The 16,151-nt window shown below is 38.2% G+C and overlaps 1 protein-coding gene and 1 long non-coding RNA gene across 10 annotated transcripts in view; both read right to left on the bottom strand.

Annotated features, from left to right (window-relative positions):
* Positions 1–15,379, bottom strand: part of IleRS (Isoleucyl-tRNA synthetase) — a 415,824-nt gene extending 400,445 nt beyond the window's left edge. For all 9 annotated transcript variants that reach the window (XM_071688289.1, XM_071688288.1, XM_071688292.1 and 6 more), the window contains exons 1-5: positions 15,266–15,379; positions 13,556–13,690; positions 10,485–10,641; positions 9,191–9,341; positions 6,242–6,430 (exon numbers count right to left, since the gene is read on the bottom strand). In XM_071688289.1, the coding sequence (XP_071544390.1) occupies positions 6,242–6,430; positions 9,191–9,341; positions 10,485–10,641; positions 13,556–13,689 (631 nt within the window). In that variant the 5' untranslated portion in view covers position 13,690; positions 15,266–15,379. The remainder of the gene's footprint in view (positions 1–6,241; positions 6,431–9,190; positions 9,342–10,484; positions 10,642–13,555; positions 13,691–15,265) is intronic.
* Positions 1–16,151, bottom strand: part of LOC139762976 (uncharacterized) — a 198,358-nt gene that overhangs the window by 58,149 nt on the left and 124,058 nt on the right. The window lies entirely within an intron of this gene.

Below are 16,151 nucleotides of genomic sequence, written 5' to 3'. Positions count from 1 at the left end.
CTTGTGGGGGGAGGGGGTTGTCATTTCATGTGTGGCGGGGTGGCGACAGGAATGAATAAAGGCAGCAAGTATGAATCATGTACATATGTATATATGTATATGTCTGTGTATGTATATATATGAATATGTTGAAATGTATAGGTATGTATATGTAAGTGTGTGGACGTGTATGTATATACAAGTGTATGTGGTTGGGTTGGGCCATTTTCTCATCTGTTTCCATGTGCTACCTCGCTAACGCAGGAGACAGCGACAAAGTACAATAAAAAAATCAATAAAAATATATACATCTGTGAGCCTAGTCCATCAGTTCACCTTTTGGCTGTGGTCATTCAATTTTTTGCTGCAATTTTTTTCCCATCTTAGTATTATCTGTAAATCTTGACACAACAAAGCCCATCATCAATATCATTAATATATATGAAAAAGAACACTCGTTTACAACCTTTATTTTGATATCAATGGTGTGGAAACAATCATGTATGTGATGCCCAGAATGTCTTAAGTTCTGCTGAGTGGAGTTAGCTGACAATTCAGGAATATGGGAGGGTGCAGGTTAGATTCATGTCTATCGGGATTAAGAGGGTGATGGTGGATTTCTGTGGACCCCTTAGGGCAATAGTTTTAGATTTGGACAAACATCTGAGGTGTACTGTTACTTTTAGCTTCGACAATTTTGGAGCCTCACTGCCTCTGGAAACACTGAGCTAGAGTTGCCTTTTGCCAATGACCTGTCAATGGCAAGGCAAAAAAGGCTAACAAGTGGCACTGTAGTCTATCAGTTATGCTCAGGGTTAAAAGGAACGAGAGATTGAGGGTGATGATGCTGAATGTGAGTGGGATGACTGGGAAGACTAAAATTAAGGAAACTGTAGAGAGGTTTAAAAGTCATAGCATGGATGTGCTAAGAATTGGGGAACCCATATCTTCAGGCAGGGTATGTAGAGTGAAAATGGAAATGATGAATGCAAGTCATGGGAGGAAGTGTGGTGTGGATGGGAAAGAGTCAAAATAATCAGGGAAGAGGAAAAGAAGGATGTGCAAGTCTACTATGAACAAGAGTATGGGATGGCGTTACAGAGCATGGACAGAATGGATCAAGAATAGTGTGGGTAAAAGGAAAGACTGGGATTGTGAAATAAGTATGGGTATGTATATAGGTGCCTGTGAATATGAAGGTAAGGATGAAATGAAGCTTTTCTCGAGGAATTAGAATGACTATAAACAGTTTTGAGAATGAAAGAAATGTGGTCATATCGGGTGATATGAATGTGAAAGAGGGATGTGATGAAATTGGTGAGATAGTTGGTATATGGGGAGTGCCTGAAGTAAATGAGAATGGAAGCCATCTTTTGGATATTTGTGTTGAGAGGGGTTTATTACTTGCAAACACATTTTTTCAGCACAAGATGATCCAGAGATACACATGGATGAGGAATGATGGAAGAGAAGAACAAAAAGCTTTGACTGACTAGGTGGCAGAGGATGAAAGATTCAGAAAGGCCGTGCTGAATGCTAGAGTCATGAGAGGATTCTTTGGAGATTGATCATTCTGCGATTCTTGAAGGGATGAGGATCAATGAAAAGTGGAGGCATGATGTAAGGAAGAATGGAGAGATAAAAGTGCTGGCAAGCAAGAAGATGAATTATGAAAAATATGGGGAGGAGTACGAAAGGAAGGTAACTGAAAGCTTAGATGGAAGTGCAATGAATACAGAAATACAGTCATATGTGAATGAGATGTTTAAAATGTTTAGAGAAATACTAAGAAAGGTTGCAGAATCAGCAGTTGGATACAAGGTAGTGAGGTACAGGATTAAAAAAGACAATGCATGGTGAACAAAAGAGATTAGAAATGCTGTGGAAAAGAAGAAAAAGGCATATGGTACATTGCTCCATAGTAATTTACCAGTGGAATTTCAGCAAAGGAGGAGGGAAGAATTCAAAATATGTAAGCAGAATGTTAAGAAGCTGGTAGAGGAAAGAAGGGAAATAGTAGATGAAGATTTAGAAAGAGAGTTGAATGAAAAATTTTGGGATAAGAAACTATACTAGAAGGACGTGAAAAAGGAGAAAGGTGGATGTAAGAGTGGAAATGTTGATGTGAGAAGTACGGAAGGGGAACTACTGAATAAAAGGAGGAAGTGAAAGAGTATTTTGAAAACTGGTGAATGTGGGAGAAGGCAAGGCAGCAGTTGTTACACGCATGGACATAGAGGAGGGAAGGAAGAGGAAGTGCAGGGGCCTGTAGCAAAAAGGGAAGTATGAAGTGCAACAATGAGGCTGATAGTAGGAAAGGCACCTGAAGTGGATGGGATTACAGCTGAAATGCTGAAGTAGGGAGTAGAAAGTGAGGTAGAGTGGATGCATCTTATATATACACATGGAAACAGGTTGTGCCTGAGGTCTGGGTCAAAGCTATTATTGTTCCTTTATTCAAAAGAAAAGGTGCTAAGGATGTATGTAGCAATAACAGGGGAATAAGTCTGTTAAGTATAACTGGAAAAGTGTATGCAAGAATATTAATTGACAGTGATGGAAGTGACTGAAGAGCAAGGGGGTTTTAGGAAAGGAAGGGGCTGTATGGATCAGATTTTTTGTGATAAAAATGACCATGGAAAAGTATTTAGCAAAAGGTAAGAAGTTGTATGCAGCTTTTAGGGGATGCTTTATGGGATGTGTTAAGGATATATGGCATAGAAGGACAACTGTTAGATGGTGTAAAAGCGTTCTATAGAGGAGCAAATGCCTGTGTAACTAACAGTGGCTGGAGAGTTGAGCGAAAGTTTTGGGATACATGGAGGTGTGAGGCAGGTCTGTGTTATGTCACCGTGGCTTTTTAATATAAATATAGACGGAGTGATAATAGATGAAAGCAAAACTAGGGAAAAGGGGTGCAGAGATGGAGTGTGGCGGTGAGACATGGTGGGTAACAGCAAGGCTGTTTGCAGATGATAATGTGTTGTTTCTGGATAGTAGAGTTGCAGAAGGTTGTAAGTGCATTACATGATGTGTGTTAGCAGAAGGGAGTTGAAGAAGGTTGTGTGTTGTTTTATGTGTATAAGCAGAGGAGCTTGAAGGTACATGGAAGTAAAAGTAAAGTTATGGTGTTTGAAAGGAAATGGAGTGAAAGTATAGATTTTGTAAAATCACAGAATGAAAGAATAAAGTGTACTAAATTTGCTGTGGATATGGGGAAAAGTGAGAAAATTTAAGTGCCTAAGAGCTATTTTGGGCAAATGTGGTGATATGGATATGAAGGAGAGAGAAGGGAAAGAGCAGTACAGGGTAGTGGTGTAAGTATGAAAGTGAAGAGAGGATTAAGGAACAGCATTGTCCTCCCAACCCTGACCTACAAAACTGAAACATGGACGATGAATGAGACACAGATGTCAAGAATCCAGGCAGTGGAAATGAGCAATCTGAGAAGAGCATACGGTAAAGACTAGATAGAATGAAGAAAAATGAAAGGGTGTATGAGAGACGCAGCATGGCAAGGAATGCAAGAGGTAAGAACTGCAGAGTGGAAGAATGGGTGAAATAATATTTTGAGATGGTATGGGCATGTGGAAAGAATGCAAAACTGGGAGTTTACAAGGAGAGTCAATTAAAGGGGTTGGTGTGAGTGGAAGACCACCTGTGACGTGGGCAAACAGGGTGGAGGAAAACTGGAGGAAGAGAAACTGAGGAAGAATGCATGGAATGGTGTATGAGAGGGAGACATGTAAGGACAAGGATAAGTGGAGACTCTTTTGCCATGGTCAACCCTTGATGGGACTTCCTGGAGGGAACGCGCGTCAGAGATAGATAGGTAGATAGATGCGGACATTCTGTCTTAAGTAAGCCAAAGTTCAAATTGTGAGATGTCGTGTTGCATGTTTGTTGTTGTCTGAGTATCATCTTGGTGTTGTAACGGGAGGACTTTTACACTGGTCTGCAGGTGGTGATGGGAAGTTATATGGGAAGAAACTGTAGAGGACTGCACAAAGAACTGCTCCATGAAGCACCCCAATGCAAAGTTTGAAGGGTTTGGAGGTGAAGACTGTTAATGATGTGACAGGGGACAATGGCAAATGCTTCGCTGATATCCATCTATATATGTCGCTGATGCCAATTCCCTTTGGCCATGGCAAAAAAGTCTGCATATCTGAACTCCAGAGCTGCTTTTTAGACTTGAGCACCACTGGCAGAGGGCAATTACAGTGCAGTGTTTCCAGAAGCTCCTACAAAATGCTCCTACCAACTACTTCTACCTAATGTGTCTACTTAATGTTACAATCTACTACTTTTACCTAATGATCCCAGCTAATGCTCCTACCTACTACTTCTCCCTAATATTTCTAACTAAAGCTCCTTTCTAAGGTTCCTACCTACTACTTCTATCTATTGCTCCTAACATTTTGCCAAAAGGCAGGGCTAGCGCAAATGAGTTGAGCGGGCTAAGTGTAGTCCATTGTTATTTGTGACGAGGAGAAATTTTATGCTTGTGGAGAGTATACCAGCAGTCCAAGTGTAGATGAGGTAGAAAGAAAAGACAACTAGGTCAAAGGAGTGCAACTTGACAAACACCTAAATACTGGCTCGCTACACAGCCATCACCAATGTTCCCAATACTCAAGCAGGTAATAAAGGTTACATACTCCCTAGTCAGTGGCTGCCGACCATCCACTGCCTAAATGCTGATATTCACTACGACTAATACAGTGCGGGAGGAGAGTTGTGGGTGGTTGAAGTCACTGACATTGCATGAGACTTATGTACAGCATAGTAGTGAGATACAACAACAGGGTATAAAGCCATGCAATATGGGTAACAGTGGGACATTTTTGCCTGACCTTGCTGTGCATCAGTTTTTCAAGGAGTTTGGATATTGGTACAGGATGCGATGTGGGGCTATATGAGAATGGAGGGTTGATTAGCTTGGAGGCTTTTGGGGTGGGTAAGATGTTTGAGATTCTGGTATGCAGCCAGGAGTGGTTAGTGAGATCTGTGAGTACCTGGATTGCAACAAGGACAAAGCAAGTTATGATGGAACGATAAATTGTCAGAGCCTGCTGCAGGGTAGTCCTTAAGGTTCTAATGGCATTCTGAATGTCTCAGAGATGAAGGATGGGTGAGTAGTTGTTTCAAGGCAGATTTTGAGTTGGGTGTTCATGACTCTCTTGTTTAGGGGCGAAGCTGGTTTGTGGCTAATTCCTGAGTAGTGTTCCATGAGTATATCTCACTGCTCTAGCAGACAGGATTTTTTGGACTGGGTTGCATTATGTGTGGGGGATGGGGTAGCATGGGAGGTGTGAATTTCTTCACCACTCTCAAATGCTGTGGTATAAAGCATTAAAGCTATAGCTGTTAGCTTTTCAAAGACTGTGCTAGTGAGCATGTTATTTAGTGTCTGGATATGTTCTGTGGTCTACATTGATGGAGAGGCTTTGTGTGACCATATCTCTTTGCTTTGTTAGGTCTGCATATTATGCGCAGAATTTTGAGTATACTGCATTCTACATCACTGTGATATGGGCCTTTTGCTGACTTGGTTGGTGAGATAAGAATACAAAACCTTAACTTTCTTGAGTATGAGTAAAACATTAGCAACATATCAACCAGCATACTTTAGAAGAATTAAGAGAACTGATATCACACAGACTGAAGAGGAGCAGACTGAAGAGGAGAGAGATATGTAGTGTGAAACAGTAATATGAAAGATGCATATATCAAAAGTTAAAGGGGCAAGACTAACTGATGTTAATAAAAAACATTTATTACAGTAAGTACAATTCAGAGTACGAGCAATGAAGACTAAAAAGTTATGGAGAGATTTGATAAGTATGCAGTATATGAACTAAGGGTAAGTACGTTAAAAATGAAAGAAAGAATGCTGATGATGTGCACTGAAGGTATAAATGAGTGAATTGTAATATGTTTTACTTGATGAAACAATATAAGTGCACCAGGTAATGATCATGAAGTGTTCTAGTAATATCAAAGGCTGCTCAATCTTTTTGAATGTAAGCAATTTACGACCTCTCAAACCACAAACACTCATTCTACCCAAATCTGGAGGGGATATGGTTAAAAGACAGACTCTTTTTTCATTATTACAGCAAAAATTTCCTAAATAATGAAAAAAATATATACTTTATCCTCTGCAAAAGCTTGAAATCTATTCAGCTAAGATCATGGCTGCTTAGAGAAAAAAATCCACACAAAATAAAAGACGGTACTGTACGACAATGTTTCTCACCTGATGGGTCCAGGGTGTCCTTGTAGTTTTGTCCAGCCTCAAAGTTAGACAAGGGAGTAGAGCAAGCAGTAGAGAAAGGCATCACCTTGAAACCACGATATACAAGACCTTTCTGGTACAACTGCGAGAATACCCACCAGATGGTCTCCATATACCATGGATAAAGGGTTTTGTAATCATTCCTGAAATCTGGAAAGCAAAATACCTATATCTTTCCTTCTGTTTATATCAAATAAAACCTAGCAAAAAGTTCTAGCAAAGATACTGTGGTAATTCAACACCATATAAAGCAAGCCAGACTAATTCTTCTGAAAGATAAATGTGTGACAAGGAAAATTGACAATGATACAGATATCTAATTAACTTCATTTCCTCATGACTCTCCAAACAAGTCCACCTTCCAAAAATTTACCTCAGCAGTCATGTTTCACTGGCCAAACTTCCACTAAACAAATAAATCACCTATAATTGAGGAGCTCTGGGCAAGATCTATGCAAGTGACAAAAACTGGAATTGTGTTTATCATACAATCATTATCAAAGTTTTCTCTTTCAAACTGAATAGTCAGGCATATAATCACATCATAAACAATAATTTTCCCAACAAAAAGGTCAATCTTCCCTTTATTACCTAATACAAATACAATGCTCTGACCCAAGATGTGAAGTAGATGTTTTCACCTTCCTCAACGAGCTAGGTGGCAATCCAATCACAATACATGATGCAATGTGCTCAATGCTTCTGAGCCACTCATCCATGAAACATTCATCCCTAACAAAGCATCTTACAGTGTTTATTCCCACTCACCACACCACCACAACAATCCCGTTCTCAAAATATGCAGCAATCATGTGGAATAACTATGCTACGGGAGAATTTCTAAGTGATCTACAGTGACTCTTGAACCTGAAACTAATTTCACTGTGCTTCATGAATGGCACTAATAATGTGGACCAGCCAGGTCCCTCCAGCAATACAAGAAGGTAAGGAGTTGGGTGGTGTGGAAGGAAAAAGCAAAATCAATACAAAACAAAGGTGAAGCTTATACAAGCCTCATCAGCAAGGATACTACAGAATGTGTTGCTGGCCACGCATGTAAGGATGGCTGCCTGAACAATCTTACCAGGCCTATTATAAATGAAATCTTTAAAGCATTTTAAGAATTTGGTGATTTTAATCTCAAAAATACTCATATAAAAAACCTGATGTAATGTTAATCAAATGAAAATGAACACTGAAAAAATCCAGCAGTTCAAAAAACTTTACCTACAGTATGCATTACAACAACATTTCACAAACTTTAAAAGAAAGGCTTTTGTACTTTTCATGGGCTCCACAATGGCCATGATAAAAAAGCCTACAAGCACCATATACTGACGGGGCCACCCATCCCCAACAAAAGAGGGAAAGAACTCCAGCAAATCAATTAGACTGAGGGTGTCACTGCTGATAAGGGTAAGAAGCACACTGTAAGTTGCCAGCAATGTCATACCATTACAGACAAGCCATCTAAGCCGCCAAAGACTGACACCTGTAAAAACGTGGCGACTCTGAAGTTACAATCTCAAGAATGAGGAAATGATGGTAAACATCCCCCAATAATAATAATTATCAAACAGTAACCAATCATCATGATGAAAAGGTTTAATAACAATGTAACCATCATTAATAACATAATCTCATCTTTATGACATCATACTGTCCACATCAAAAATCAATTTAAATTCCATATCATGCTTCATCATTTTTTACTCATATCAACAGGAAAATTTTACCTTCTGGTTCTGGCCTTTATATAAATAAGACAGACAACAATAAAAGAATCCCAGATAAAGCAGTGTTAGTTTAGCAATTGTGAAACAATAAATTTAAGATTTTTTTTTGATGAATTTCATTTTCTCAAAATCAATATATACAAACCAGTGCATCATTACATATTTTACCTGAAGAACTTTTTGGTCTTATGTTCATGTTTTACATGCATGCTTGTATGATCATATGCATTCTTCACTAGAAAATGTTTACTAAATCTTATTTTTTCATACCATCATAACTCAGAGGTTATATGCTTAAAATATGTTTATACATATACATCTTTAATTTATCAAGTCATGCCAATTTCAACTGCATTTTCCAGCATATCTGACTCTTGTCACTTGCCTATCTCTCATCTAGATTGCCTCACGTTTCATATGAAACTGTATTTCTTTTAGAAATCTAAATAACACCTCCAAAATTTTGTGTTTACTTTCATCAGCTCTGCAAAACACATAAAAATCTGCCTTTTCAAACATACTGAAACTTCTGCCTTAATATATCACCCTAATTACAGTTGCTACATATATATACATATCTAACAACCAAATTTCTAGTCAATCTCCATCTTCATTTCACTGAGTTTTCACATCACAATTCTTCCTCCTCAGCACTGCTATCATGCTGTGACTGAAATCAAGTTCTGCTTCCTTTTATAAAACAATTCTCCATTCTTTCACAGGTCCTCAATCATGAGCTGGCAGTACCAGTATAACTATTACAAATTTATAAGACTACAGCAAAATCACATCATTCCACCACTCTTATGTTCAACTTCTGTACCCATATTCTTTGGCATAAAATCTAATATATCAACAGTGAACCATAGTATTTACATAAATTCGTGGAGATTTAGGATGCATTTGCATACATATATACATAAACTCATGTAGATTTAGGTTGTATTTGCATACACAGCACTAAAACTCTAACAGATTGATTTTAAGCTCCTACTTAGTACAACATTTGCCAAGTAACAGATTAATCATGTCAAAATGTACAACAGCTTTCAACAAATTTGCAATTAAGGCTTCCATTTTGCTGACCAATTATGGGACAATAATACTCAAGCTATGTGATGTGATCTTACAGGATTAAACCCAAACATGTACAATGTACGAGTCCTCTACTTACCAATCCATCGCCCAAGACGAGTAACAATCTCCTCCCACTCGCCAGCATATCTCATGACAATACCCCGACACAATTCATTGTATTTCTTTATCCCCATCTTGGCAACATCCTCAGGTCCATTAATTCCATGTGTCTTATCAATTTCATATTCCTGTGAATAAATTTCTTTATAAGACCACCAAATTAAAAGGAAATAAATGAAAAAATGTATTACTCAACATTTAAGAATAATTATATATTTTGTCAAATGCAAAAATTTAGTTTCCCAGTGAAATAAATTCTAACCTAAGTATCCATTAAGCTGCAGTGCACAATGGACCTCTATTCTAATGGCTTATAATGGACCCTTTGGACCCCATCGGTCTAAGTTTGAATCTCAAGAAAAAATTCCCTGAACATCCGTTACATCAAAATTTAGTTTGGAATACAACAAAACTGTCTGTTACTTCATAACATCTGTCTAACACACTCAATCTCAGGCTGGGACAATGGGATGTTCAGTGTCATGAGAACATGTGACAGCCTCTGGCAAATCACCTCAGTGAGCATTTTTCTTTAATTCATAAAAAAAAAATTCCTGCACACATATACATAGTTTTAAAAAATCTACATATATTTAGTGGCGTAACATTATACATGGTACCTTTAAACCTATGAAAGTACATAGATATTTCAAGATAAAGCAAAACCTAGCTTGGTCACTATCTGTCAGTCCTAAGTGTCCACTTGGCCAGGACTTAAGCTTGGTGTCAGTATTTTCAAGCATTTGCAGTATTTTTCTAAGGCACAGAAGTCTGTCTTTTAGCATTAAATTATCACACACAAGAGTGCTATCAGTGGTGCACACAATGAGAGGTCGAGGAAACACCTTAGTAAGTTCCAGTAAACACATTAAAACTAAATTTCTAACACCTGAGAAATATTCATAAGTAACACTTGCATCTTCTAATGGGTGCTCTTCTACCCACTTTATCCCTTAGCAAGGAGCATCACTTTATTTGGACTAATTTCATAACTCATACAGAGATAGGAACAGAAAACTTAGTTAACCCTTATTCTTCTCTCTCCCATGGTGGACAAATTTAAATCCTCTATAATATCAACTCTACTCATAGAGTGCCTATCAAAAAATATAACAATAAATGGATGAATGTTCTCAAACTCCCCTTCGACAGTCTTCAGACTGAAACTTTTTGTCTTTCCAAAATTTCATCTAGATCCTTCTGTCTAACTGTTGAGAAAACCCTCCACTCCCTTTAATTGAAAAATCTACAAATTTCAAGAAATATCATACCACTGGCAGACCATGAGTGTCCCAGCCAAACCGACGTTCCACATGGTGACCAGTCTGGTGAGCCCAACGTGTCACTACATCCTTGATGGTCCCAGCTAGAATATGTCCATAATGAGGAAGACCAGTAGCAAATGGTGGTCCATCATAGAAGGTGAACCTAAATGAGATACAAGGAAAATTATGTTCACAAGCAGTTTTGAAACTCGGCATATTATGTTTCCTTGAAAAAGGTGAACAAAAAGGGAGATAACATTCTAGTCTTTTTGAGAACATTTGGGCAGCTGACATTCATTATCAAAGATAATGTATACCTTGGATTGCAGTATCAGTAATGAGAACAAATGTGACAGATGGCATTATGAACAGAATGAAAGGAAAAAATATGGTACAAAAGTGATATATACTCATGAACATACTGAATGTTGAAAGTCTAACGACAAAATGCAAAAGATCACGATACTTATTTCCTGTTACATAATTTTCTTAGAAAGACATTCTTTCACTGTTTTCTGCCCTCCCTACTTTCTATTTACTCAGGCTAACTTCATCAACCAAGCATCTGACCCGCTTCAAAATTTGTTTAACTTCTTATTAAGTGATGCAATCCTCATTACGTCTACTTGCCCCATGACCTTGGCATCATCCACAAGCATATCTAGGTATGAATGCAGTCCTTCTGGCAAGTGCATTACTGAACTTGAATCAAGAAGAGCAGTGGCTCCAGGACTCAGCCCTGTGGTGCACCAATGGTAACCAAAACCCATTTCAAAAGGTTCTGCGGTTGTGGTTCCAACAATGTTGTATGGTTGCGAGGCGTGGGCTATGGATAGAGTGGTGCGCAGGAGGATGGATGTGCTGGAAATGAGATGTTTGAGGACAATGTGTGGTGTGAGGTGGTTTGATCGAGTAAGTAACGTAAGGGTAAGAGAGATGTGTGGAAATAAAAAGAGCGTGGTTGAGAGAGCAGAAGAGGGTGTTTTGAAATGGTTTGGGCACATGGAGAGAATGAGTGAGGAAAGATTGACCAAGAGGATATATGTGTCGGAGGTGGAGGGAACAAGGAGAAGAGGGAGACCAAATTGGAGGTGGAAAGATGGAGTGAAGAAGATTTTGTGTGATCGGGGCCTGAACATGCAGGAGGGTGAAAGGAGGGCAAGGAATAGAGTGAATTGGAGCGATGTGGTATACCGGGGTTGACGTGCTGTCAGTGGATTGAATCAGGGCATGTGAAGCGTCTGGGGTAAACCATGGAAAGCTGTGTAGGTATGTATATTTGCGTGTGTGGACGTATGTATATACATGTGTATGGGGGTGGGTTGGGCCATTTTCTTTCGTCTGTTTCCTTGCGCTACCTTGCAAACGCGGGAGACAGCGAAAAAAAAAACAAAACAAAAAAAACTTTATAAACAGATTTAGCTTCTTTCCCTATCTTCAATTCAAAAGCTTTCTGCAAGTCCAAATACACACAATACACCCAACATTCTCTACTGTTTAAAAGCTTAATCTCTTGTAGAAAGCCACCAGCTATTATTTATCATGCATGTCCTCCCTTCCCTAAGTTTATGATGTAGTAGTTTCTCCTTTGCATTCAGTCATCCATCTGCTTTCTGATTATCCTTTTCTGTGTTTTATTGACCAAAGTTGTCAGGGAGACTGGTCTACGGTTCAGCACAACTTCCCAGAATTCCCTAGGCAATTTACGGTCCTCTAATGATATATTGAACATTTCAAATGGCCTGCCAAACATATCTACACACCTTATGTGGGCCTGTATGTGTCTGAGTGTAATTACTATTTGTGTATAACAGGTAGAAGTTTGCACTCGAGTTGCCCTATCTCCTGACCTTGTTTGATTTTGTATATAGCATGTACAACATTTTTACTTGTGTGTGTATGCACAACAGCAGCATCACAGGGTTCTGTTTTGGGACCTTTACTCCTTTGTTCTATGTAAATAAGTTGCCTGATGATATGGACTCTACCAGAATATGTCTGCAGATGATGCAATAGCCATGAAGGAAGTGAAAAGTGACGATTGCATCAGCTGATACGGGGATCCTGAACAGGCCCCTAAGTTGGTCCAATACATTATCGATGAAATTCAACCCAGGCAAATGTAAAGTAACGAGGATGTGACAAAGTATAAGAAAGCCTCATTATAACTGTTATCTAGCATGAGAAAAGTTTCAGGATTGTGTGTAAGGACTTGGAAGGTTACACAGTCCCTAACCTGTTGCCAGAGTCCCATACGAAGAGATGGCATCTAACTGTCTTCTGGCAACTATCAAAACAGCTTTCAAGTATATGGATAATGAAATATTTAGCAAGCTGTTCTATCCTACAAGAGGCCAAAAATTAATATGCTTCTCAAGTTTCGTCACCACACTTAAAAGAGGAACAAAGAGTTAACAGAGAAAGATCAGAGAAGGGCAATGAAGATGGTACCAGAATCAAGAAGGTATACTACAATGAAAGGCTTTGTGTTTGCTCACCTTGAAGGACAGAAGAAGAGGGGATGACCTAATCACAACCTTTAAGTTTTCGAAACAGATCAATGACACGGACAACAAAAAGCTCTTTGAGAAATGTGAGGGTAGAGTAAACAGACAACGGATCAAACTCAGTAAAACACTCGCCAAAAATAAAAGTACTTTAACAGTACAAGAGTGGTGGATGAATGGAATGGAAGGATATAGATAATGCAGACACCACATACAAATCAAATTAAATAGACAGAGAATGTTCAAGAAACAGTGTCCACCAGTGTAACACTCCTTCCCCAAAGAGTAAAACTACATAAACAGGTAATTATACACACGCACACACACACACACATATACAAACCCTAGCCTAAGCCACTCATCAACCAACCCTGAGGAGAGGATGACACAGATGTATGCAGCATTAATCCTCACAAATAACAACAAAATCTTACTATAGTTCTAAAACAGCTTATAGAATCACATAATAAACATTCTCTTCCTATAACTTCTTTTCAGTTTAATCACACCATTCCGAATGTCCATTTACACATAATTTCAAGATATTTCAAAAGGACAACCAATCATTACCTTGGTCGATCTTTGCTTTGCTTCAGGCACGTACGGAAAACATCAAGTCTCTTCCACAAGTCAAGAATTTTCTCTTCCTCTTCACAAAAGGAGATTTTGCCTACTTCTGGCACTGGTTGCAGTCGATCACTCATGCTGTAAAAATATTTATGTAAGAGAAATAACCTTGATTACATCTGTGCACTCCAAAAGCACTTTCAAAACCTAATCCTATTCCACGTAGCATCAGACTGTTACAAACTCTACCATAGAGAAACAGCACTTCTATGAAAGTCATTTGTGTTCTGAATGTGCTGCAATCTAATTTACGTGATGAGTTAGCAAATATTACCTTCAACGTTTATGTTCTCTAAGTTTCATTTTACTGTTAGAAAAAAAAGTAATTTCTGCAACCTGCAAAAGGTACATAAAAAAAATGTACCTCATTAAACTGCTCTATACAAATTCATTTCAAATCATTCACTTTTGAGAAAAACTGCTCTATACAAATTCATTTCAAATAATTTATTTTCTGGGAAAAATAGCAATTAACTAATCTAATTTTTTCCATTATTTTCATCAATGCACGACAATAAGTGATTGCTCCACTATCTTTTGCCAATAATAACAACTAATGCATTTAAGATAAACAGGATATTTTGTTTCTAGAAAGAATCTTCTATAACTGGCATCAAATCTGATAAATTTATATTCTGGATCTTTAGGTAAAAAACTGAAAGCAAAGTTTCTGAAAGATAACGATTTCTTTACTGTAAGCAGATCCCTACACGTAACTAAGAAGGAAAATTGCTTAATCAAGAGTTATAAAACCCTTTTATCCTCCAAACTGAGGGACAACCATGACAATTCACCTCTACTTAATTGCAGTGGAATGTGCTACACAGGAAGTGCTTATACCTTGACTATTACCCTCTACTTTAAATCCCTGACCACTTTATGAAAAAATTGATGGAGTTACAACTGCTACACCTGCAATCCCACACCTTATATCACCGGTATACACATGGTAACTAACTCCTTAAAATAAATTTCGTGAATTTCAAACTGATGTCTGTAATCTACTAAATTACCATTACTTACACCCTCGACTGCTCGAGTGTTTCTACTCCAACAATTTCCCTCAAATTACCATCACTTACACCCTCGACTGCCCGAGTGTTTTTACTCCAACTATTTCCCTCAACTTCAAAGCCCTGCCCACTTTACGAGGCCTTGCCACTAGGTAGGTCGGGGGGTTGGAGGAGCTACAAATTGTTACACCCTCAATCCATTCCACACATTATAACGATTCCATTGATGCCATAACCGTCATTTTCTATTCTCTTCTCCTCACGCATCTGTCGTCTACAATCCCACAAGAGGAAAACTAGTAATACGGTCTCGTATTGCAGCCCATCCGGTCCACACCAGCAATTACGGTCCATTACAGTTGACCCTTAAAGACATGTAATTAATGACCAATTCTCAATCTTGAGATAAATAAAACAATCAGGTGGCGATAGGAAACTAAACCATAACGTAACCTCTACATCTTGACTACACTTACACACATGAAGAAATTCTTGACCTCTCCCCAAAGCATCCAGTTCCTCCACCCAAACAGCAAGATGCTCGCTAGGAACATATCCACCATTCACCTCTCCAATCTCACTACTCTAAACAAACACGTTCAATGGAATGATTCAAAATGGCAAAAGCAACATGACATACCTTAATTACTAACACCAGCTTATAGAAAATTTTGGTTACACTATCAACGAGGACAAATATTAAAGCAGCTGGCCTTTGGAAGTGACATCTGCCGGGTGCTGACGACACTACGGCAATATTGATAATTTCAGTGGTACTAGGAATAAATATACTCGTATATATATTTAATATCTTATGTAACTTCGACAATTATTGTAAAATAGTATAAAAGGCTCTTAAATCTATAAAATAAAGTAAATAAGCAATATGCACATAATAACTATTGAATGTATGAAAAAATAATAATGGTATACGACTCTCATTCCACTGAAAATGTTAATATAGAGCATGCAGTTGTATTTTGTGTATTTTCCGATTATCATTGATTTAACTCCCTAGTATTTGGATGATGTATTCTGAAATATTGTCCATAAAGTCTCTCAAAGTGATAAAGAGCATGAAGACATTTCAATCGGCCACATATTAAAAATCGATTTTACTGAGGTCTTCTTACAAAATTACGTCAGCTTATCTTCATCTTATCATTTTCTAGGTGCACACATGTTACGGAATCTTTTTTACCTGTTATCATCAGATACAAACAAGTTTTTTGTGTCTTAACAGAGAAGCCTTAGGAGTAGACTACTTACAAATTACTCGCAAGAGAGGAAAGAACATGTTTAACGTTAACACGATAAATAATAGAATATGAGAATTATGAGTTTCAGTCACTTCTCATTTACAGAGTAACTCATGGATGGATAGATAGGTAGGGACATACACAGATAGAAATAAATAGAGAGTAATGGAGAGATGCAGATGATAATAAAGATAGATATGGGTATGTGGAGAGGTGTTTACATATGGTGCACATTCTCCTACTATGGTAGGTTGAAGGCGTGGTATA

Source organism: Panulirus ornatus, chromosome 45 (assembly GCF_036320965.1).
Source record: "Panulirus ornatus isolate Po-2019 chromosome 45, ASM3632096v1, whole genome shotgun sequence".
Taxonomy (NCBI): Eukaryota; Metazoa; Arthropoda; class Malacostraca; order Decapoda; family Palinuridae; genus Panulirus; species Panulirus ornatus.
This window is presented reverse-complemented; position numbering and strand designations above follow the sequence as displayed.